Source organism: Sus scrofa, chromosome 14 (assembly GCF_054392235.1).
Source record: "Sus scrofa isolate SSC_HxYL_T2T_F1_AM1 chromosome 14, Sscrofa_HxYL_maternal_Yorkshire_Landrace_v2.0, whole genome shotgun sequence".
NCBI lineage: Eukaryota > Metazoa > Chordata > Mammalia > Artiodactyla > Suidae > Sus > Sus scrofa.
In genome coordinates, this window is record NC_139396.1 from 154,347,057 (window position 1) to 154,372,055 (window position 24,999).

Below are 24,999 nucleotides of genomic sequence, written 5' to 3' on the forward strand. Positions count from 1 at the left end.
TGACAGCTATTATAAAATAGAGGCTCTTTTCCATGTGTTGTAAAATATATTTTTGAAGCGTATTTTCTACCTAATATTTTGTGCCTCTTAATCCCCTGCCCTTATATTGCCACCCCTCCCCCTGCTGGTAACCACTAGTTCTTCATATCTGTGGGTCTGATTCTTTTTTGTTATATTCACTGGTTTGTTGTTAAATCTGGTTTTAAAATTGCTCCTGGAGTTCCTGTTGTGGTTCAGCAGGCTAAGAACCTGACTAGCATCCATGAGGACTCAGATTTGATCAGTGGATTTAATATCTGGCATTTCCAAGACTGTGGGGTAGATCCTGGTGGCTGTGGCATAGGCTGGCAGCTGCAGCTCTGATTTACTCCCTAGCCTGGGAACCTCTATGTGCCATGGGTGTGGCCCTAAAAGGAAAAAAAAAATGCTTCTTCTGGGCAATCACAGAGGTTGTTGGTGCACAGTTTGTGCAAAGTAAACCAAGCCTGGGTCCTTATTTTGCTTTTTTTTTTGGCTGTGCCCATGGCACATGGAAGTTCTGGGGCCAGGGATTGAACCTGTTGTACAGCAGTGACCAAGCCAGATCCTTAACCACTAGGCCACCAGGAAGCTCCCTGGGTCCTTATTTTGAAGAGAGTTATGTGCCTCACACTCTAGGACAGTTGTTTCTAGTTGCTCTCAGATAAGATAAGACCCGAAAGTTTTCAAGGTGCCCACGTTGAATGAATTTATATTCTTTTCCCCAGATGGTCATGAATTCAGGCAGCCTGAAGGGGAAGCCACACACTCCTGAGCTGGCAGCTGTTGTCAGAGGTGGGACAAGGAAACTGCTTTGTTTGTTATGCTACCAGCAATGAGGGGGCTGTGTTCTGTGCTTCTTGAACAAGCAGGCAGAAATAGGAGGCTTCATCTCTGAATTACACACCTTAAAATCTCATTAGCTACAAAGCGGTTTGACCCCCGAGTTAATGAATGGGACACAATGAAGTGTAACGTGCTTGTTAACAGGAAAATGTCACATTTGGGAGTGCAGAGTTGCTGGTTCTAGAATAATCCATTGATGTCCAGAAATCCTGCTCTGCAGAGGCCAAGCCAAGGGGCATTACCTGCACCCCGAGGGGTTTCACACACATCAGTGAGCGCAGGACCAGGGCTCGCTGTGGGCACGTTTCTCCTCGGGACCACTTGAGGGCTGGGGGGAGTCACACCACTTAGCCTCCGAGCTTTCTCTTCTTTGCCCTTAGCAGCTCTGCTTTTGGTCTTAAAGTGCTAATCTGGTTGAGACCGTAGCCAGCCCTCTCTCTCGGGTCTACCTGAAATAGTTGCAGTGTCACACATGCAGGAACAGGCGTTAAATCAGGACGACTGGTGTAGAGACACGTGTACACACCTCTTTTAAGGATGTCATATGATGTCATGTACATTTCCTAGGTGAGGGGCTTGGCGGGAGGCTGGAATGGAGCCAGGTAAAGAGCCTCTTTCTCTCTGCCTCTGTTTGGGTTGCTCGAAAAATGCCATGGACCCGCTGACATTAAAAAACAGACATTTATTTCTTGTGGTCTGGCGTCTGGAGACCTAAGGATGTTGCCAGCAGATGCGCTGCCTCGTGAGGATCCACTTCCTAGGTCATAATCTTCTCTCCAGGTCCTCATGTGGCAGAAGGGGCAAGAAAGTTTGCTGGGATCACTTTTCTAAGGGCACTAATCTCTTCATGGGGGCCCCACCCTCATGACCTCATGACCTCCCAAAGGCCCCATCTCCTAATACCATCACCTTGGGGGTCAGTTTTCAACAGATGAATTTTGGGGACACAAACATTGTCTCACTCCTTGGAAGTTTCTCATTCTTGGAAGCAGCATAGCGTGAATAAGAAGATCACGGCCCGTCAGGTTCAGGAGCTCCCTGTCCTGGGTTCTCCTCTGCACAATGGTAGCGACAGTACCCATCCCGCATGGCTGTCAGTACGGTTAAACGAGATAGTCCTGGCAAAGCCCTGATGGCCAGTGAATTTCACTCATTATCTCCCCAACTTTTCATTTTGGAAAAGTTGAAACCTTAAAAATGTTGAAAGGATAGGGAGTTCCCGTTGTGGCGCAGTGGTTAATGAATCCAACTAGGAACCATGAGGTTGCGGGTTTGATCCCTGGCCTCGCTCAGTGGGTTAAGGATCTGGTGTTGCCGTGAACTGCGGTGTAGGTCACAGACACAGCTGGGATCCCACGTTGCTGTGGCTCTGGAGTAGGCCGGTGGCTACAGCTCCAATTCGACCCCTAGCCTGGGAACCTCCATATGCCGAGGGAGCGGCTCTAAAAAAGGTAAAAAGACAAAAAAAAAAAAAATGTTGAAAGTATAATACACACCCAATATATTTATGGGATTAGACTTTTCAAGCTGTCTTAACTGAAGCCCACAGGCTGGGTGGCTTCCACAACAGAAATGTATTTTTTTCACAGTTGCAGAGGCTGGAATTCCAAGGTCGGGGGGCCAGCAGGGTTGGTTTCTGGTGAGACCTTTCTTCTTGACTTGCAGATAATGCCTTGTCTCTGTGTCCACTCATGGCCTTTTTGTCTGTATGAGCCACTCCCGGACTCTCTTCGTCTTCTCATAAGGACATCAGTCCTCCTGGATGGAGACCTCATTTTTTTTTTCTTTTTATGGCCACGCCTGCAGCATAAGGAGGTTCCCAGGCTAGGGGTCAAATCCGAGCTGCCGCTGCCAGCCTAGACCACAGCCACAGCAATGCCAGATCTCAGCCCCTTCTGTGACCTTCACTGCAGCTTGCAGCAATGCCAGATCCTTAACCCACTGGGCGAGGCCAGGGATTTGAACCCGCATCCTCACGGACACTATGTCAGGTTCTTCACCCTCTGAGCCACAATGGGAACTCCAGGATCCCACTCTTATGGACTCACTTTATTAAGTTTACGTATCTCCTTTAAGGCCCTCTGTCCAAATGCAGTCCTGTTACGGATGAGGACTTCAATATACAGGCTTTAGAGGGACACACTCCCGTCCATAGCACACACATCTAAATTTCACAGACACGTCCTTCATCTTCCCACTGTGTGCAACTCTCATAAGTGAGCATATATGCACCGCCCTGCATAGAAAGCTAGAACTTGGGTAGTGAACACGTGCGAAAGAATTTTCCTCTGCTGACATCCAGAACACAATGGGTCTGTGACTGCGTGAAGGTGTGTGTACGTAACAATTCCAGGAAGGCTCCAGAAATCTTCCTCCCTGTGATATATACATACATACATATATATATATTTTGTCTTTCTCTCTTTTTAGGGCTGCTCCTGCAACACATGGAGTTTCCCAGGCTAGGGGTCTAATCAGGGGTACAGCTGCCAGCCTACGTCAGAGCCACAGCAACGGGGGATCCAAGCCGCATCTGCAACCTACACCACAGCTCATAGTAACACCGGATCCTTAACCCACTGAGTTGGGCCAGGGATCGAACCTGCAACCTCATGGCTCCTAGTCGGATTCATCTCCGCTGCGCGAAGAAGGGAACTCCCTCCCTGTGATAATTTTAAAGAACATGGTAAAGGCCATAGAAAAGCCATCCTTCCATTAATTTTTCTCTGAACAATTTCTCTTGATATTAAAAGATATGTGATCACAACAAGTATACAGAATCACAGCTATCTAAAATGACAAAAATTGCACCCCCTAAAAAGTTGTGTAGGAAAAAAAGGAAGTTCACGAGAATACTTCAAGGGGTGAGTATGTAGCAGATGTTTTTTCTACATTTACAACATTTCATGTTGGCCATATATTATTTTTAAATTTTAAAAATGCACTTAGTTAAAACTATATAGAATTCAGAAACACAGTCCAAAAATGGCATGTGATAAGCTATGTTACAATAACTGGATAGCTGATTATCTATAGCAAGTCCATGATTTTTTTTTTTTTTTTTTTGTCTTTTTGCCTTTTCTAGGGCCACTCCCATGGTATATGGAGGTTCCCAGGCTAGAGGTCGAATCGGAGCTGCAGCTGCTGGCCTATGCTAGAGCCACAGAAACGCAGGATCCATGCCAGGTCTGTGACCGATACTACAGCTCACGGCAATGCAGGATCCTTAACCCACTGAGCGAGGCCAGGGATTGAACCTGCAACCTCATGGTTCCTAGTTGGATTCGTTTCCACTGTGCCATGACGGAAACTCCAAGTCCATGATTCTGAACATGTTCCTCCAAGTTTCCCGCAAGATCATAGTGTTGTTGTTGTTTTTGTTTTTCACATTGTACAGCAAAGCAAGTTCATGGTCATGGTTATGAACGTGGCTTAGCTCCCGGGAGTTTTATATCTATCGGCCATACATAGACATTCCACAGCTGAATAGAAGTGATTTGGGGATTATGCTTCATAGGACTACCTGATGAATGTAAAGAATCAAGTTAAATTTTTGTCAAGAAGAGCGCTTTATTTTCAAAGCCTGATTTTGCCCATTTTTACCTTTTTCCTGAACATCTAAGGCTCCCCAGAAGTGTTTGAGACCTCTTTGTAAACCACACAGAACTTGTCCAAATCCTCAATTACGATTGACACTTACTAAAAATGTCCTGAGTTTCCCATGTTTTAGATAATTATGAAGTCGTTTCCGTATTTCCCCATTCATGACTGGCCGGCACAGAAAGCCTCAAACTGAAGGTTTATGAGTCTCTGCACTGATCTGTGCAGAGAGGGAGGGTGTGTGAATTGGTTATGGATGGGGAGGGGTGGGGGGTCTCTTCATAGAGAGGAATGAGCGGCCTAAGGATGCCGTGCGTGGTGGCCTTTAGTGGGGAGAGGGTTGGGGTGATGCTTCAGGCTCTGTCCTTGACATCCGTGAGAACTGATGAAACCAATGTTTCATTGTTGGCAGTGTCATTCATGGAGGTTCCTGCCCCGCTTCTGAGGGTGTTGCCCGCCCGGATCCTTGCATCCTGTCTCCAGAGGTGACTGAGCCAAGGAAGCACCCACAGGAAGCCAGGGGCTCAGAAGGTTCTCCACGGCTCAGCCCGCCAGGGCCCTGGGAGCAGGAGCATCCCTGGGGATCTGTGCCCCTTGCCGAGGGCCCCCCAGAAGGTGGCTTGGAGAGCCTGGCAGTGGCACCTGAAGATCAGCCCCTCATTCAACACCCCCAGAGGAAACCTTCTCCAGGTGTCCCTGCAGCCTTGGTCCCTGAGGGGGACAGCTCTCCTCAGCACAGTATGGTCACAGCTGTCCCCAGCGTCGAGAGACAGAGCAACGTGAAGGAAGCAGACGGGCAGAAAGGGTTTTCCTCCAGCTCCATTGACCAGTTGCCAGGAGTTTCTCCAGCTGACCCTAGGGAGCCGATGAAGGGACAGCCATGTGGAGAGCCCGGACGGCCTGGGGGTTTCGAGTCCCAGGGGAATGAGGCTGCAGGTGGCTTTCCCCTCCCAGAGTCTGGACAAGGAGTGGCTTCTGGACAAGTGGCCCCCAAGGCCACTGCTGCAGCCTGGCCAGGCCGAGATGGCTCAGCTGGCCAGCGGGAGTCCCTCCTGGAGCCCGAGACCCCAGCCCCAGAAGGTCCAGCCCCCAGCTGCCAAGCGGAGGTGCCGGCTCAGGATTTCACCGATAACTCAGGCTCTCTTGGGGCCCACCCCCCTGCTCAGAGCAGCTCAGAGGCTGCCCAGGAAGCCCAGGTGCAGGCCGCTTCCCAGGAGCAAGTGGAAGCAGATCCGACCCCCAAGGAGCTGCCCTGGGACTCAGCAAGTCCTGCACCGGGGTCGGGGGCCGAGGGCTCTGGGGAGGACACTCAGGGTGCCAGTGATGCCCAGGGCTGCTCACAGACCAGGAGGGGAGGAGCCGAGCCCGGTCAAGGTGTCACTGGGGCAGCAGATGACCTACCCAAAGGGACTTCGCTTTTGAGTCCTGAGCCTTCCCCATGTGCAGCGACCCAGGAGACAGGTCCAGCTTCAAGCTTCACTTCACAGCCTGCTGCTCCAGCCTCTGCTGCTGCAGAGCAACCCAGCCAGTGGACCAGAGAGATGGTCTCTGGGGCCGAGATGCCCACTCTTACAGATCCAGCAGGAGGGCTGGCAGATGCAAGGCTGGCAGGACAGGAGAAGCATGCATCAGAGGGAGAGGGTACAGAAAGGGGCTCCTCCAGAGAGGTCCGTGCCCTCTTGGCCCAGGAGGAGAGGGGGGAGGGCTGGAATAGGGAGCAAAGCCAGGAGGTCCAACAAGGGGTTCTGGCCCCAACCCCTCCCAGTGCATCAGATGAAAGTGCCAGAAGGTCACCGGGGCCCAAGGATGAGGCCAAGGCTGAAAGCCCAGCTGTGGCCAAGAGGGAAGGCAGACCACCTGGTCCTGACCCTACAGGACAGGAAGCGGCCCCAGAGTCACCCAGTGCAGATCCTGGGACACTTCAGGGACAGCAACCCGAAGCCTACAGCTCTAAGCCTCACCCAGAGGTGGAGAAAGATGGGGTTTCACAGCTAAGTGGCGATGTGGTGGGCAACGGCCTTCCCAGCACCGCCTCTGCACAGCCACTCAGAAAGGAGCTCCTTGAACCTGTGGACGGGCCCCGCTCTCCATCAGAAGATGCAGCTTGGAGTTCAGGGGCCTGTGGGATGATGGGAGAAGCCCAACAGGTTCTTTTGTCTGGCTCGCTGCACCAGCTCCACGAGCAGGATCCTGCCCCCGGCTCTGGGCAGGATGGAGCCGGTGAACCCATTCTTCCCGAGGGAGCTGGCTGGGAGGGGCCAGGACTGCCGACCCAATGTCCTGCCACCCTTCAGGACGTGGGGGGGTTGGGTAGAATGGACTCTCTTCCTGCTTTAGAATCTGAGAAATCGGATGTCCTGTCACCTCCTGCTACAGCAGTCACCCCCAAAGCCCAGGAGGTGGAGAGCATGTCTGAAATAAAGAGGAGGAGCCACCCGTCAGCGCAGAGGCCTGGCAGCTGTGATGGGCAGGGCTTGCTGACAGCCCCCCAACCCTGGGGGCTGGGGTGTGAGGCAGCTGGACCGGAAGTCTGCACTGATGGGCCGCTCCCCCGTGAGGAGGAGAACTTGGCAGTGGACTGTGGGCTTATGACGCTCAGCCTGGAGCAAGATCAGCAGGGAAACCTGTCCTGCCTGGGGGACAGCGGGATACGAGTGGCTGCGTCTGAGAAGCCCTCACTCTACCCTGAGAACCAGCTCCAGGCATCCCAAACCCGCCCAGAAGCGTCCATCCTTGATATGCTCGGGGAGAAGTCCCAACACGGAGAAAACGAGAAAGAGACACATCCAGGTGCTGCTGACACAGATTCTCCCCAATCGCACATCTGCGTGGAACCTCCGGAGGATGTGAGCTCGCCTGTGCCTGGAGGAAAGGAACAGGCTTCTGAATCAGAACTGGGAAGTGACCTCCCCAAAGGCAGCCTGAATGATGCTCCAAATTCAGCTTCCGGGGACACCATTCCAGAAAATTCTATGACAGAGCAGTTGGCGTTGTCAGCACCCACGAGACCGGAGTCACCTGTGCTAGGGGAGAATGTGCAGGAGGGAGGATGCGGTGGTAGCCAGCCCTCCAGGCTCTCACCTCCTGCGGCAGACACCTTACAAAGCCCTTCTCTTGCAGGTAGCTTGAGCAGAAAGGAAGGTTGCTGTGCTGGGCAGGGGCTCAACAAGTCCCAACAGGAGCTGACTGGCGGGCTGAACGCCAGCAGCCAGCATGAAGAAGCATGTCTCGGGGATGCAGGCCTTTCTGAAGCAGCTGACGCTCGGCCCCCACTCCAGGGCTTGGCTGAGACAGAGAAGGCAAGTGAGAACACAGTGGAGGCCCGGCCGGGTCGGCCTGACTCAGTTGCTCTCCTGGATGCATCTCACTGCCTGCCAGCTCCAGCACCTGCCAGCCCCAGAGTCACACCCGCCCAGGATGCCCGAGAGAGAGAGGCATGTGATGAAGCCTGGGAAGACGGGCAGCCATCGGGGTGGGCCCCACAGAAGGCAATGGAGCACCCCACTGCCTCGGAAGCTGAAGTCCAAAAGCTTCTTGGAAGTTTCCCATCAGCTGAGGATCAAGCTGTGGATGGTGGGTCTGCTGAGACTGGTGGGGGCGCTGACGGAGGAGACCTGGGGACACAGCGGGCTCTGGAGGAGCCAGAAGAAGCTGCTCGGAGTGGGGGCTTCCTCCAGACAGAGCCGTACCCTTCCGCTGGGGAGGAAGCTTCTACCCCTGCCCTGGGTGAACCCTGCCAAGTTGAGCAGCCCCCGGGAGGCTGCCAGGATGCCTTCCTGCCAGCCAGAGAGCTGGGTGGGATTTCCAGGAGCCGGGTGGATACTTCTGCAGCCCAGGCTGTCCCGGAACCAAAGAGGCTCCTGCCGTCTGCACCACCAGAAGAGGCTGCTCCTGACACCCCTTACCTGCACATCGCAGGTGCTGCAGGGAAAGAGGCAGAAGACAGCGGGGTGAAAGCTGTTTCGTCTCAAGGCCCTGGAGCTCCTGGTGAAAGCCCTTGCTCCCTACAGGAGCCCCTACTTGTCTCGGAAAAGGCCCTCTCCGTGGAAGTGTCTGCTGGCTCCCTTGCATCCCTCTCACAACCAGAAGCTGCAGACGTGGGAACCTCTGCAGCTCAGCCCAGCAGCGGCGGCCCCAGAGCTGGGAACTTTGAGGGACCGGTGGACTCTGTGCCCTGCCTGGACAGGATGCCACTTCTGGCCAAGGAGAAGCAGACCACAGGGGAGGAGAAAGACTCAAGAGCTCCAGGTGTAAGCACCCCACCCAGTGAGATCCCAGCATGTCCTGCCAGTGAGGAGAGCACAGCAGGGGATGCAGCAAGAGAGATGGAGAGCAGCAGGGAGAGGGCGGTGGAGCCTTCCAAGGACCCCAGGAAGGAAGGGGCATCAGCTGGTGTAGACGCACGCTCCAAGCAGACCCGTATGATGGCGGGGTTCACTGACTTCAGGGAGCACATCACCAAGATCTTTGAGACGTCTGTGCTTGGAGTCCTGACTGCTGAGCGGCCCCAGAGCAACCTGGGAGAAAAGGCAGGAGCTGGGAGGAGTGTGATGGGCAAGGATCTCCCCATGCCAAGTCTAGAGAAGCTTCCAGATGGGACTCAAGGAGTGACCGTCGCTCCTCTCCCCACCCCACTGGCTGGGATCTGGGTGGACTCGAAGGCAAAGAAGCAAGAGTCAGCTGTAGAGGCTGAGGTTTCCCGTCTGGGTCCCCAGGATCCAGCTCCAGAAAAGCTGCCAGGGCTGGCAGGCCCGGCCGCAGAGCAGAACCTGCCAGGTGCCTGTGTGGGGAAGGAAGCCAGTAAGGCCCCATGGATGCTGACGGAAAATGACAAGCCAGAGGGGGCTGGGGAAGGCTGGCCGTGGCTTGGAGGCCAGGCCCCCTCAGAGCAGGAAAGCAGCCAGCAGGAGTCAGCTTTGGGTCTGCCTTCACAGGTGACTTCTCCGGAGATTCCCATCTCTGACTTGCAGGTGGCTCCCCAGGGCCCTGGAGAAGGGGACTCACTTCAAGATGACAGATTTCCTTCTGACAAACAGGAAACATCTAGCAGCAGTGGTCCGCCCAGAGAAGATGGTGCCTGGGGCTTTTCTCACCCGAGGACTCTGGGCGACATGCCACTGTCCACGGCTGCCCTGGAAGCATCCTTTCCCTCCGGAGATGTTCCGACTGTGGCCGAGGCCATCAGTGAGCCCGGCGCCCCAGACACACTTAGAGGTGAGAGGAGGCATGGCAGTGCTGCTGGCATCTCAGAAACACAAAATGCCCTGGACAACCGGAGTACCCCGGAGCCCGTAGCTGGAGAAGTGGCAGACACTCCCCTGGAGCCCGGCTTGGTAGCGGGAGCTGCTGGGGAAGCAGAGGGTGACGTCACTTTGAGCACAGCTGAGACCGGGGCACGTGTGTCTGACGACCTGCCTGAAACAGGTACTACGAGAAGGTCCTCCGGTGTGGCTTGTGCCTCGGCGCTGCCAGGAAGCCGTGGGGACCCAGGTGGCTCTGAAGGGGCTCTGAGGATGGAGGCTGCAGCCACCCTGAGTGGGGACAGCCCAGCCGGGCACCCGCAGGCCGAGGAGCAGCCCGGGCCTGAGCTCCCCGCTTCTGCCTGGGGCGAGAAGGTACGTGACTCCTCATCTGCAGAATCTGGTGAAACTCGGGACCTGAAGCTGCAAAACCTGAATGCAGAAGCTCTCGAGGCTGAGAGGTACCTAAAAAAACACATTCCCATGGGAATGGGGGGGTCAGCGGCAAAAGGGATTCCCACCCGATTTTAAAAAGTCAAAGAGATGGGTGTTTTTTTTCAAGGAGCTAAATTTTCCATATCTAGTGGTTTAAATTTACCTGCTTACAGTCTCTGGATGTGCTGTGATTCTGAGAAATGTGAGAAGTGGGCTGGAGGTGTGGGAGCGGTCGGTTAACGGGGCTTCTTCCTTTCCTTGCATTCTTTAACTCGTCTAACTGACCCTGTTCAAAAAGCATGAAATGTTCACAGGCTGGGAGTGCACCAGGAGGTCCTAGGTTATAGTCAATCAGATATTTTTCTGGAGTCCAGAGACATCTGCTTTTGAATCTGGATTTCTTTATAGAGAGAGGCCAAAAGCGATCTCAAACCATCTCGAAGCCATTCACGGCCAGAAACTAATTTTTTTCTAGAGCTTTTGTGAAGTAGCCACTTAAAGGTAAAATTGGGACATGGGCTTTTCAATAGGACATGGAGAGAAATGCTTTTCTTGAGATTTATCTCTTTCTTTACTTCATCCCAGCAAGGGTGCTGAGCCTGGCCCATCCACCTTACCTTCGGTTCCTGAGAAGGATGCTCCAGACATCATGGGCGAGATCATTTCAGATGAGGCCACAAGTGCGAGAGGACCAGAAAGGTCAGTGAAAAGGTGTCAGTCTTTGGGGAACTATGATGTTTTCCTTTGGCAGAGATGCAGGGGATGTTTTGCAAAGGACTGCACTGCTTAAATACAAGTCTTTATCTAAGAAAGAAGCACATGGAGGTCCCGTCGTGGCTCAGTGGTTAACGAATCCAACTAGGAACCATGAGGTTGTGGGTTCAATCCCTGGCCTTGCTCAGGAGATTAAGGATCCGGCATTGCCATGAGCTATGCCGTGAGGTTGCAGACGCAGCTCAGATCCCAAGTTGTTGTGGCTGTGGCGTAGGTTGGCAGCTACAGCTCCGATTCAACCCCTAGCCTGGGAACCTCCATATGCCGCAGGAGCGGCCCAAGAAACGGCAAAAAACCAAAAAAAAAGAAAGAAAGAAAGAAAGAAGCACATAGCCATCCCCATTCTTTATGCAGGTGAAGCAGTACCTGAGATAACGCTGAGTTCCTTTGTTGTAAAAGGGATTGAGTTGCTTTCATATTTAAGCTTATCTCTTTTTTTTTTGGCCATGTCCTAGGGCCAGGGATTGAACCCATGACACAGCAGTGACCTGAGTCACTGCAGTGACAAGGGCGGATCCTCAACCCACTGCACCACAAGAGAATTCTGAGCTTATCTTTTCCTTAACAGTTTCTATTAAGATGTAATTCACATACCATGTAATTCACTCATTTAAAGTGTACAGTTCGGTGGCTTTTAATATATTCACAGAATTAGTATTGTGTAACCATCAGTACAGTCAATTTTAGGACATTGTCATCCGTCCAAGGAAAACTTGTGCCTCTTAGACATCACGCCCCATGCCCCCCACCCCTCCTCATCTAGTTCACTACCTCTTGAAGCAAATGAGTTCAACTTTGATTGAATCTCAAGCAGGAATGTCTAATCACCACTAGCAGTCAAACTCCACAGAGATCTCGAGATTAGGGGAGGCCCAAAGACAGATGCAACTGTGAATCCCAGACCTGGACCCTTGCTGTGTACCTGCCTGTTGTTTCCTAAGTGAAATGCCACCCATGGTTGTGCCACAGCTGCTGCTGGGAAACTTCATCCTTTGGAGGTGGTGGAGATACTGTGGCCACAGGCACATTCTGGACAAGCTTTGCAGCATCCTTAGATCTCCGGCTGTTCCAAGCTGTCCATGCGTATGTGTGTGTATGCACGCAGGCACCTGCGTTCGTTCATGAACGGGCGGGGTTGGACTTTAAATTAGTACCTGTGGCTGGCCAGTGTGTCCTACCAAACAGCTGCAGGCATTCTGTAAATGATTTGATTCATATTTCGCACATGCTGAAAGAATGCACCGTCACCTGTTTTTCGAGTCTGAGCACTTCCACCGACGCTCAGCTGCCTTTCCTGCCCTACGAGGGCAACTCTCATAATTTGGGGCCGGAGAGATGCAAGCACTGCTGCCGAAACAGATGCAAGTTTAATCTGCATTAGACACGTGTCTCTGCTGCTGACTTAGCACAGAATTCCCTGCAGCCCTCGCTTGCGTGTATTTTTGACATTCCCAGCTAACGTGTAGGAAAAATGTCTAACCAGGAAAATCCTCCCCTTCCCCACAAATGTTATATCAGCTCCTCCTTCAGTCCCTGGGGGTTTTGGTCACTTCTTGAAGAACAAGAAGTTCTCAGGATCGGGCATAGAACAGTTCAATAAATATTTCATGGCTCATTGTTTTAATCACTTTAAATTTTATAATTATAATTTCTTGGAGTTCCCGTTGCAGCTCAGCAGACATGAACCCGACTCGTATCCATTAGGATGTGGATTCGATCCCTGGCCTCCCTCAGTGGGTTAAAGAGTCTGGCACTGCCTTGAGCTGTGGCATAGGTCTCAGATGTGGCTCGGATCTGGCATTGCTGTGGCTGTGGTGTAGACTGGCAGCAGCAGCTCCAAAGCAACCCCTCGCCCGGGAACTTCCATATGCCACGGGTGCGGCCCTAAAAAAAATGAATATTTCTAAATTAATATGAGAAAATGTGTGAGGTATAGAAAAGTATAAAGCAAAAGAGAAAAATCCACAATCACACCACCTAACAATGACTGTTGCTTATTATGTTAGTGCAATGGCATCCAGTTTTCTTCTGTTTAAGTACTGAGTCCTTTTCTCTGCTGCCATCCGAATTTTATGCAAACATAAGTCTTAGTGGCTGAAGTTGTGTGACTTCAGCACAGTTATGGAGCAGTGGACGTTCACGTTACGGTGGGCGTTCTGCCCAAACACTGGATCCTTAACCACTAGGCCACCAGGGAACTCCATTTTTTTTCTTGTTATTAATGTGGCCGCCAACATTTTAAAATTACCTGCGTGGCTTGCCCTTGTGGCCTATGGTTCCCTTCTGTTCAGATCGTTTGGCTCCGGAACCTGCTTTGCTTCCATCCTCCAAAGAAATAAGGACGGAAGAGCACTGACCTTCCCTGTGCTTTGGGTTCTTAGGGAAAAGCCCTGCCGCTCTCCCATTGGCTGAGAATTTCTAGAAAGACTTCTGAGGGGACCCTCCCCTCCAGCTTGAGGTGGGGTGACCGCCGACTCCCTTCCCTCGAGGGGAAATACAGGGCCAGGAACATCTGAGCCAAGAGACCACAACAGAGTCCACTTCATGCCTAGTAGACAATCAAAGCTCTCCAGAAGGAATAGAGCCGCTCCGTCCAATAGAAATGGGACCCAAGCCACAAATGTAATCTTAAGTTTTCAGTAGCCATTCGAAACTAAACAGAAATGGGTAAAATTCCTTTCAACAAGACAACTGGTTTTACCCAATATGTCACAAACATGATCACAGCAACGTGCAATCAAAATAGCAATTATTCATTCAATAGTCTACATTCTTGTTTTCATTCTAAGTCTTTGAAGGCTGGGGTGTGTTTTGTACCCACCACACACCTCAGTCTGGACCGGCCACATGCTGAGCCCTCAATAGTGCCACATAATGAGTGGCCACCGTCAGGGACACCCCATCCCCGCACAGAGCTCTCACAGCTATCGAATGATACAGAAGGACAAACTTTCACAAGGGACCACAAAGGCTGTCATCTCACCTCAGCAACCTTGTTCCTACTTGAGCACAAACGTTGGGAACACTTCTTTGTCTTGAACGAAGAGAGGCTCCATAGCTCCGGTGGGCCTTTCACTGCAAGGGAGCTGTGCTGTGGACCTGGGCAGGCCTCAGAGGAAGTCTGGCCAAGGTCAAGGTCAGCAGTGTGGGTCCTGGGAACAGCAGGTGTTGCATGTGAAGGTACATTTCGGTAGCTGTCTGCAGGAGATACGCTGCCAGGAGCTGGGGTGGTGATGAGGTTTGGATTCACACAGGCTGTGCCCCTTCCTGCTTACTTACACAACCTCAGTTTACCCATCTGTAGAATGGGCAGGTCACAGCAGCGCTCACCTCACTGAGTCGTTGTGAGGGATGGATAACTGATATAAGTGCCACACCAGCGCATTCTGGCCCCGGGCAGGGGTTAGGGTCCTCGTTACGGTTCTGTGGGGTCGACTTTTCTCCCGCAGTGAACTGAGTGGCCACTGTTTGTCTTCCTGGGCGGGCTGTGCTCCTGATGTCCAGGTTCCAGCCTGGCCGTCTCTGTTTTCTCGCGCCGACTTCTTTGCTAAAAGTCTTCATGGCTGCGGGGAGTGAAGTCTTTCTTACCCCCTCTGTGTAGCCCACAGCGAACTGCTTCAAGTTAAACATTTCTGAGATCATGTTTTATTGTCAAGCTTTATGTGCATCCTGTGTTGTGTGCTGTATCCTATTGCATTTCAACATAAAAAATAATGCTCTGGGGAGTTCTCTGATGGCCTAGTGGATTGAGGCTCCTGCCTAGTGGGTTGAGGCTCCTGTGTTCTCACCGCTGTGGCTCTGCTTGCTGCTGTGCGGCGTAGGTTCAATCCGTGGCCCAGGAATTCCCACATACTGCCTGTGTGGCAAAAAAAAAAAAAAAAAAAAAAAAAAAACAACAAGAGAGAACCTGAAATAAACGTTGCAACTCTCATTTAAAAATAAAATAAAATAAAATAATGCTCTGAATTGCCAGGAGAAGTGCACAGCCAGTCAAAACCAAATGTTCCACTCTCTTGGTGACTGGGTGACAGGTTATCTGTCGCATCAATTGAGTTTCGAGATTCCGCTGACTTGACTAGATGAGATGCAGTTTCCAAGAGATGTCTCTTTTCTGTCTGGGCAACAGGATGGTTTGGTAGCCAGCCTCACACACAGGTAGATGCAGGGGGCAGACAAGTTTTGCTGCTTTGTTTCCCACCGTTTAGAGTCCAATGGGCACTGCTGGCGGATGTGCTGTGGGTCTATTCTGTGACTTTGCTCACCGCCACCTGAAGGGTACCTGGGCGGAGACAGGTGGTGTTGACAGACGGCTCAGCTGTGGGTTCTACGCACCGCGTAGTCCCTCCCTGTGGAAGAGTCTAGGACCCACAGAAAGCCTCACTTTATTTTTAGATCATTTTTCAGAACATGCTTGAGTTGATTTCGACTCTGTGTACACATGCCTATCTTCAGTGGACGGAGCGTCTAGAATCTGGCATTCTGCTTTCACACCGCTGATGGTCAGATAGGTGGTTTTGGATTCCTGGGGGACATCACCAAGCTTGTTTTTGCTGAATATTTATTTAAAGGGGCTCTTTTTTTTTTTCCATTCGGGGAAATGGTTAGAAAGGTATCATTTTCAATGACTAGGGCGTTTGAGGGAATTAAATTATTCCCAGATGCCTCGGTCTCTGCACACACCTAGGCTAAACTGTGAAGGGCGGTTTGAGAGGTCCAGGGGTGGAGAGGGAGTGGCCGGGGGGCAGCCGGCGTCTTGCCCAGGAAGCCCTGGCTGGACCAGCTTCCTCCCCCTCGGTCTGTTTCTCCCTTTTCTCTCCTCCTCCTTCTAAAATTACCAGCTGTGACACCATATTTTCGAGTTTAAGAATAAGGTTTTGAGGAGGGCCACAGCAGTATAATTTAAGGAAAAGAAAAAAAGCCACCAAGCCTAGGTCTCTTCGCAGATAAAACTGGAATGACAGACTCCCCACCCGACCCCGCTCCTTCTGGGTTTGATTTTATATTACGTTGCTTGGGTTATTTTAAACTTCCTTTTTTGAGAAGTATTGGGCTATTACAGACCTACAGCTCTGACAGTTCTTGCCTTTGGAGCAATTTTCCTCCCCAGTGGAGTGAGATAGAAGCTTCATCTCACTGGCGTGTGATGCCTTGGGGAAGCTGCTTGGCTCCTCAATCCTCAGTTTCCATATGTATCAAATGGGAAAAACAATACTTCCCTCTTGGGATTAAAATGGAAATTGTTTCCAAAGTATGTAGTGGAATACCTGATACCTGGTAAGTGTAAAATACAAATGGGAACCACTATTGGCATTTTAAATATATTTATTCAAAAACGTCCTGGGAGCAGTTGTCTCTGTGGTGCAATGGATCGACAGCATCTCTGTGCAGCTCCAGGACGCAGGTTCAATCCCTGGCCTGGCACAGTGGGATAAGGGATTTGGTGTTGCCGCAGCTGCGGCTAAGTCACAAGTGTGGCTCAGATCTGATCCCTGGCCTGGGAACTCCATATGCCGTGGCGCAGCCAAAAAAGTTAAAAAAAAAAAAAAAAAAAAGTCCTGGGAATTCAGCAAAAAAGGAAAATGACTCTAGTCTCCAAGTGAAATGGTAACAGACCCCAGAGAAATGGGGAGGTGTGAGACTGGATGAGAGTCTCTTTCCAGCCATTTGATCTCTCTGTGCCTCTGCTTCTGTCTGTCACACGGGAGCTCCACTAACTCTGCTCGGCTCATAGGAGCTTGTTCCATGGTTCAAAGGTGCTTCCGAACTAAAGAATCTACAAATGACATGGATTTATATTATTTCCAACAGCTTCAATCATTGTGAACCATCATATTATAAAAGTCAAAGGACCTTTTAAAATGTAGCCTTTATATACTGAAGCTTTTGTCGTGCATAATTGAAATGAATTTTTTAGAGGTGAATCTGTCCTTTGGAAATACGCCACATCACTTGGGAAAGCTGCATTATCAGGCACCCGCATAAAAGGCGGCAGCCTCCTTGGAGGCAAGGGGCTGATTCCCTGCCTCCAGGTGCCTGGGTCCTGGCTTCTGGCTCTTCTGGGTTTCTGAGCTGCTCCGCCCTGTTAGGCTGCACCTTGACCTAAAAAGGGAAGAGCCACTTAAGAATCCCTGGCCACTTTCAGGGCAAGGTGGTGATTTTGCAAATGAATGTGTCCCAACTGACCAGCTCATTACTAGAGCTGCTCATTACTGCCACTGGCCGAAGCCACTGTGTTAGACCAGAATGCAGGTTTCTTTAGCAGCCATGTTTGAGAAATGGGGATTTTAGACTCTAGCCGGGTATCTGGAAGGAAACTTGGGTGCATTCTTGTTGGGACTCAGACCAGGGAAGGGGAGAGGAAGCTGTCTGACAGGAGAACTAGAATCAGACTCTGGCCCCCGACGGCACCCTTCCCCACATGCCTGGGCTGAACCAAGAACCTGCCCCAGGGAGGAGGGAGGAACGCCCACCACCCTCAGCCTGTTTCTAGGCTTCTGAGAAAAGACTGTAGAATTGAGTTCTGTTGTGTGGAACCAGCATGGGCCTCAAGGTCTGCAGATAAGTTCCAGCTCAATTTCTAGGTCTGAGACCTCAGGGGCATCACCTTTGACGAACCTGTTTACCCACCTGTAAAAGGGAATCACGAAATCCCGAGGGTTAAATAAGCCACTGTGTTTAGAGTGCCCAACACAGAATACTCACCGGGAGTCCCCTTTCACGTCTTCCTGCCCCTGGGCCCGGGTACTGCCACAGCCAGCCCTTTCTTTCATCCCCACCTCAACCCTGAGTAGGCTGTCTGCCCCTTCTGCAGAGGAGGAAGTAGAGGCTCGGCCAGGAGATGTGGCTTGTTCAAGGTCAGAATGCTAATGAGGTTAGGGCTGGGACAAGAATCTCTCGTCTGCAGAGTTTTTCAGACCTCGAGTCCAGGGATACGGTCTGCATCCCTGATGAGTAACTTATCAGCCAGAAGGAATTTTGGGGAGGTTACCCTCTAAGACATGCTATCTGGAACTTTCTAGGATGATGGAAATGTCCTGTATTTCCATTATCCAGTACGGCAGCCACTAGCCACATGCAGCTACTATATACCTGAAATGAGGCCACTTGAAAATTTAGGGTCAGTTTCAGGGCAATGTGGTTTCAGGGTCATGGAGGAACTGAATTGTGGCTTTTATTTAACTTCAATTAATGAAACCTGAAGTTGAAATAGCCACATGGGGTGGTGGCCTCTGCAAAGGACAGCCCAACTTGAAGACATAGTCTCGTCATGTGTACCTGACAGCTGAATCATCCCTATCAGCAGCATGGATTCCATGAGGCTCTGCATGAAGCCCTCGCAGGGTTCAGGGGCTTGGTGAAGCTCAGCCAGTGCTAGGACAGTCCTTGCCTGCTCCTCCCCGCCCAGAGCCCTGCCGTGGGAAAGCCAGGTGGCTGAGGAGCCAGAGTGGAGACTGGGGCATATCCATGGCACGAGTGCCCGGCAACCCTGACCACCAGGAGACGTGGCATCTCCCCAGTACCAGAACCAAGGAGGTTCACCATTGGACCAACGGGCAGCCTTGGCTTAGCCAGTGTGACGTCACACCCAGACCTGGTTAAGAAGGCCTGGGTGGAGTTCCCGTCGTGGCGCAGTGGTTAACGAATCCGACTAGGAACCATGAGGTTGCGGGTTCGATCCCTGGCCTTGCTCAGTGGGTTAAGGATCCGGTGTTGCCATGAGCTGTGGTGTAGGTTGCAGACGCGGCTCGGATCCTGCGTTGCTGTGGCTCTGGTGTAGGCCGGTGGCTATGGCTCTGATTCGACCCCTAGCCTGGGAACCTCCATATGCTGCAGGAGCGGCCCAAGAAATGGCAAAAAAAAGACAACAACAACAACAACAACAACAACAAAAAAAAAAGGCCCGGGTGACCCAGTCAACTGACTCCAAACATTTAATCTAGAGCCCTCTGTACCCACGCCTCCCCCTTGGCCACACCTGCAAAGTGCCCACCGGGCTGGGAGGGAGTTGACATGGGTCCACAGCAGGAAACCGCATGCCAGTTGCCATCTCTGTACCATCCTTGTCCTGAGAAGCTGGCCGGGTGAGAAGGAGGCTTGCTGTGGGGTGTGCAGGGTCAGCAGGCCTCAGCTAACTGCATCTCAGCCTCCTTTTTCTTCGCAGGGCCTGCTAAGTCGTACGGCGTTAAATATTTTAGCAGCCTGCTGATTCAGAGGGAGACTGCGCAAGTGTTTCTGTTTCCAGGGAGGGCCCGCGAACAAGTCTGATTACCCAGACTTTTAATGCCTTTTCCTTCTGCAGTCAGAGGGTGTTTGGGCAGAAAAATCGAAGGGAGGGGTTCGTCTGTGCCCAGGAGTGGGCAGGGAGCACAGAGAGAGGACAGCGGTGTGCAGTGCCGAGTTCTCAGGCCAGGAGCACCCCGAGTGGAGGGAGGCAGGCCCCCAAGAGGTGAGTGTGGAGGGCAGGAGGAGGAGGGGCCAGAAGTGAGGCTGAGGATGCCATCAGACTGGAGGCAGGAGAGCATCAGATCCTGGAGTTCAAATCTGATCTCAGGTCCTGGAGTTCGAATCTGTTCCCGACTCGTGGGCCATGCTGGGTGACCAGGCAACTCTCCAAGCCTCAGCTTCTTCATGGATAAACAGGCCAATGATGTCTCTTGGGACTTAAAGGAAGGTTAAACAGGATTATAAGTGAGACACAGAGTGCCCTGCACAAAGCCAGCTCTTCAGAGCAGGGAGTGGGACTACTGCAGAGCCATAGATAAGGTCCCTGCACGTCGGGGAGCAGGGGGCTGCAGGCAGCTCCATCCCCATGGCTGGCTCAGTCTCCCAGCCACCATGCACCCGGGTCGGGTGCTAAGAAGGGAAGCCGAGGTCTCCCTGGTTAGGGAGGAGCTGGGACACTGGGCACTGGCCCCGCCCTTGGTTAGAGGGTTGGGCTGAATGCGTAGGTGGGCAGGTTGATGGGCAGACACACTGCCGGTGAGTGATGCTTGCGGTTTGTGGACTCCCAGCCCAGGGGTCAGGACCCTCTAGGGGGCTCAGGTTGTCCACCAGCTCCTGTCTCCTCATTGCGTGCCTGGGCCAAGGGACTGTCCCCCTCCCTGGGCCTCGGTGTCCTCTGATGCGGATTGGGAGGTGGGTGTCACGAACTTGGATCCTCCGTCTAGAAACGGTGGCTCGGACACAGTGGTGTTCATTTCTACAGAGCACGGGCCTCGGCCTCAGCCTCCGGCCAAGAATAAGTCACGATCGTGTTTCTTTGGGGAGGTTAGACTTGCAGACACGGCTGCGGGTTACCCAGCACCCAGTACCCGCCGCGGTGCGCAGAGGGCGCGCCATGAGCCCTTGCTGAATAATTCAACCTAACCTGCTATCAGCTGGAGGCTTCCTGTCCCAGCAAAGCAGGTCAGGTGGGACTCCAGAGGCAGATGGCCAGGTCGACTGTCTGGTTCCTCCATCAGACTCTCCAACCCTGAGCAAATTCTTCAGCTACTCTAAGCCTCCGTTTTCTCACCTGTATGATGTGTATAAAGCCAGGGTCCACCCCAGAGCGCTTAGGGAGATTATATAAAAATAATGTATGGAAAAAGCTTAGCAGAGGGCCTGCCTGGCTTGCAGTAAGCACTTCAGCAGCAGGGGTAATTTTTTTGATCACTGCCATTACGACTTCTAGCATCGTTTGTATGCTAATAATGCTATTATTAAGGCAGGTGACTGGGATACACTTGTGCTTTGACACAAGGAGTTGACATGTGCCAAGTTCATTTGCATCTGTCCTGGATTCTTTGGAATGTGTCACTACCCTCTAAGGCTACCTCCCACTCCATGGCCAACAGCCTCCCCCCCCCACCCCCGTGGCATAATATTATACGTGATGTGAAGTCAAGCCATTAGGCACACACGGGGAATGAATTATCTTCTCTGGGGAGACTAGGGCTTTGGGGTTAACCTCTTGCCAAGAGTGGCTGCACAGAGACTGAAGCCTAACATTTGTGGGAGGGCGGGAGCGCCTGTGTGGGTGAGGAACGCAAGCTCTGAGTGCGTCTTAGGGGACAAATCTTGGCACGATGTTTTGAGCTGCTAGCCCATCCCAGAGCTGCTGGAGGAAGGGGCAGGGCTGAAAGATGTCTGGCCCTGCCTGACTGCCAGCTGCTGTCGAACAATAGTTGAAAAAGGAGACTCCCCCCTTGCAGGTGACCAAGTGGCTGGCATTTAAATGTGCATGGCCAGAGTGAGTTTGGATGAAGGGAGAGTGACAGGCTGGGGCTCGTGGTCTCGGTTTAGGTCAGATTGCCTCTCGAGGCCACCTGTGAAGGGTGTCTGGGGCAGGCAGTCCCTGGCTCCTGAGGCCTGGTAGCAGGAACGCTCCTCTTTTGAGCTGGGTGTCACCTTGGCTCAGGCATGGGCAGTGGTGAAATATTGGAACCAGAAGGATTTCGAAGCTCCTCATTTTACAGATGAGAAGCTTGAGACCTAGAGAGGGTATGCGACTTCCTGAAGGCCACACAGCTTGTCAGGGGGGCCAGTGGTCTGACTCATCGGGAATAATGTGCTTCTGACCTCAAGACCAGTCCTCTTTGCAATGGGCGTTACCTCTCCTGCACACAGCAAGCACCTCCCCGGGGGCCCTGGGATGAACTGACCACTGCCCCCACTCTGGAGGTGGGGGCCATGGTTTAAAGTAATCTCATCCTTGGGTTGTATTTAAGAAAGCTTCATAGGCGGGCTCGCTCCAGCTATTTTGCAAAATGAGTCAAACTGCCGCCTCTGTGTTCTGCTGACCCTGGCTTCCCTTTGAAGGTGGCCGATGGCATTTGCAGTAGGATTGCGGGAAAACCACGAGGAGAAGCTGGTTGGACAAGCGCTCTCAGGTTCTCTAATTCGCCCTGATTTGGGCAGTGGGTGCTTGCTGATGGGGAAGGAAGTCTCTGAATAGAGTCAACTCAGGAGAGAGTTGTGCCAAAACTCGAAACGCGAGTTTCATCTCCTTCTAGCCAGTGTGTCTTGTGTGAGCTGTTTCTGGAGGAAACGCTCAGAGGATACCACAGTCCGTTTCAAGTTTCTTTACAAACAGTTGGGCCACGAATCCTTGGGGCATGAGACACTCTTGATCACTGCAGGGTCTAGTTTTGTTTTTGCATCAAGATGGGAAGTTTATCTTAGAAACCACCAGGCTCCCTGTGGAGTTGCTGTTTATACCTCGTCTTTAATTCATATTTGATCTTCAGTGGAGAGCAGTGATTCTGTAGAAATGGCCCCACACAGGGGTGCGGGGTGGGTAGGGGAGGGCATTTTTGATTTTCAGAAACTTCCTTTGCATTTTGCATTTGGGAACTACAGCTGTCCCCAACAACCACAGGCTCTACAAGTCTAATGAAGGGCATTTGATGTCTTCTTTTCTGAACCCCTTTTCCTTTGGTATAAGAATTGGAGAAATGCGTAAATGTGGGGGGCAAGCCTGGCTTTAAAGGCAGTAGAGGCAGAAACTTCAGAGTGGCTGAGAGATGCTGGCCAGACTCACACACCCTTGTCCTTGGGTGACCTCGCTGCCTGCCTCACTCCTCCCCCTACTTCTTTTCTCTCTAGGAACCACATCCTTTTTTTTTTTTTTTTTTGCCTCACTGGTGGCATGTGGATAACCAGGGCCAGGAATCAAACCTGTATCACAGCAGTGACCCCAGCCACAGCAGTGACAATGCCAGATCCTTAACCCCTGAACCACCAGGGAACTCCTAGGGAGCCACATTCCTGTTCATGAGTCCATAGGGGCTCAGGCAAGTGTGGTGCCTGTAACACCTGGTCAACCCTCCAACTCCCCAGGAACACCCTCCCCCCAGCCCTGCCCAATAACTGAGAGCTCTGTGTAACCTGACTTAATATATTCTAAGCAAATATATTATGGTTTGTATAGGATTTCGTTCTTTGCTGGACAAACCTGGGTATTTTCAGCTGGACAAACCTGGGTTTAAGTTTTATTCCTTTTTCAGGTTAGGACCTCAGTCAAGTTAATCACTTGAGGGCTCAGTTTCCTCACCTGTAAAATGGGTATAAAGTCAGTACCTACCTCTGGAGGATTGTGTGACAGTGCTAGCAAGGGGCTGGCCAGGCAAGCGCCCAAAGCATATCTGTCTTTGTTTGCGGGTGAGGCCTCCGAGGTCAAGATCTGTGCTGGTCCTAGACCTTAGCACAATGGGCTGCACATAGCAGGGTCGCAACAACTATTTGTAGATTGATTTTATTTTATCCAGCAGATAGAGGGTGTATCTATTTGTTTGGTGCTTCCCTCAAAAGAGAGACACAAATCTATTAGCCCGGTTAGTTCAGGAACATGACAGCAAGATCATTGCAGCTATAAATCACACAGTCATTCTTCTATTCATTTACTCAAACCGAGGGCCTCCGACATGAAGGTCCAGGCTAGCTGTGCTCAGCAGGGTCTCTGGTTCTCCACACGGTCGACATTTCTGGCTGGGGAATTGTTGGGGAGGGCAGTTCTGCACGCAGTAGGCTTTTTGGCCGCACTGGATGCCAGTAGCATCCCCCAAGTCATGACAATCAAAAATGCCCCCAGATGGAGATCCCCTCATGGCTCAGTGGTTAACAAATCTTACTAGTATCCATGGGGACCCAGGTTCAATCCCTGGCCTTGCTCAGTGGGTTAAGGATCCAGTATTGCTGTGAGCTGTGGTGTGGGTGGCAGACGCAGCCAGGATCCTGTATTGCTGTGGCTGTGGTGTAGGCCAGCAGCTGTAGCTCTGATTCAACCCCTAGCCTGGGAACCTCCCTATGCCACATGTGTGGTCCTAAAAAGCAAAAAAACAAAGTGCCCCCAGATACTGGCAAACATCCCATGGGGGGCCAAAGTGCCCCTGGAGAGCCACTGGTCTAGGCCATGCTGCTCAAGGTGTGGTTCCTGGAAACCTGTTAGACGGTGGTTGTTTTATCAGATGCTCTCTTCAACCACTGCCTTGATGTGACACAGACATCCGACTCTGATTCTTAGGGAAGACTGTTTAAGGGGAGGTTGGCTGTGCTCACAGCATGTGGAAATTCCTGGGCTAGGGATCAAACCCATGCTACAGCAGTGGCCTGAGCCACTGCAATGGTAATACCAGATCCTTAACCTGCTGTACTACAAGGGAACTCCAAGAAGGTGTTTTTTTTGTTTGTTTGTGGGGTTTTTTTTTTGTTTTTTTTTTTGGTACAGCAGGCAGAGTTTGCTTTGTATTTAGTCAGTGACTTACTTAAAATCAGGACTAGGTCAAGTTCAAATACAGGCTCAGCTGAGTACACATCCAAGCAATGGAGGTCCTTGTGTGAAGTGGGCTTTGTGGGCACTCAAGGAAAATTCCAAAGCCACGTCTAGAAATTCTGGAGGAGAAATTCTGGAGGAGGCAGAAAATGCCCCCACGCATTTTCTGTATATATTTTGGGTTCAGGCTGACATTTCATCTTCGCCTGGGCGGGGGCCATAGCTGAATTTTTTGAAGGCCGAAATCCTGCCTACCGATACCTCTCTCTGGCCTTCCAGCTACATTTTTCTGGGTTGCAGTTCAGGAATGTACCTCCCTGCTTGGATGGCCCTTCATGGAATGTGAGGACTTAGCTCAGTGATTCCTTCTAGAAAGAAGAAAACCTTCCTCAGAAGTCACTACTGAAGTGAATCTTCTTCTTCTTCTTCTTTTTTTTTTTTTTGGTCTTTTGAGGACTGTACCTTCAGCATATGGAAATTCCTAGGCTAGGGGTCAAATTGGAGCCATAGCCACATCTGTAACCTACGTGGTAGTTTGCAGCAATGCCAGATCCTTAACCCACTGAGCAAGGCCAGGGATCGAACCCACATCCTCCTGAGTACTAGTCGGATTCACTTCCACTGTGCCACAACAGGAACTCCCACAATGGGAACTCTTGAAGAGTATCTTATGTTACTCGTGTGAGGGCTGGACTCCCATGCCAGAGCCTGACACCGGCCCTGGGTTCCTCTGCTGATACGTTCCCAGTATATAAAAAGAACCTGAAATTAGCCCTTTGTCACTGTGGACTGGTCAGGAGTTTGGATTCACAGACACACAACCTGTGCCTGAAC

At 51.6% G+C, this 24,999-nt stretch overlaps 1 protein-coding gene across 37 annotated transcripts in view; it reads left to right on the plus strand.

Annotated features, from left to right (window-relative positions):
* The window catches only part of TACC2 (transforming acidic coiled-coil containing protein 2), a 227,829-nt gene that overhangs the window by 65,592 nt on the left and 137,238 nt on the right, over positions 1–24,999 (plus strand). For all 37 annotated transcript variants that reach the window (XM_084992596.1, XM_084992601.1, XM_084992605.1 and 34 more), the window contains 2 exons: positions 4,877–10,165; positions 10,725–10,838. In XM_084992596.1, coding sequence (XP_084848722.1) covers positions 4,877–10,165; positions 10,725–10,838 — 5,403 coding nt within the window. The remainder of the gene's footprint in view (positions 1–4,876; positions 10,166–10,724; positions 10,839–24,999) is intronic.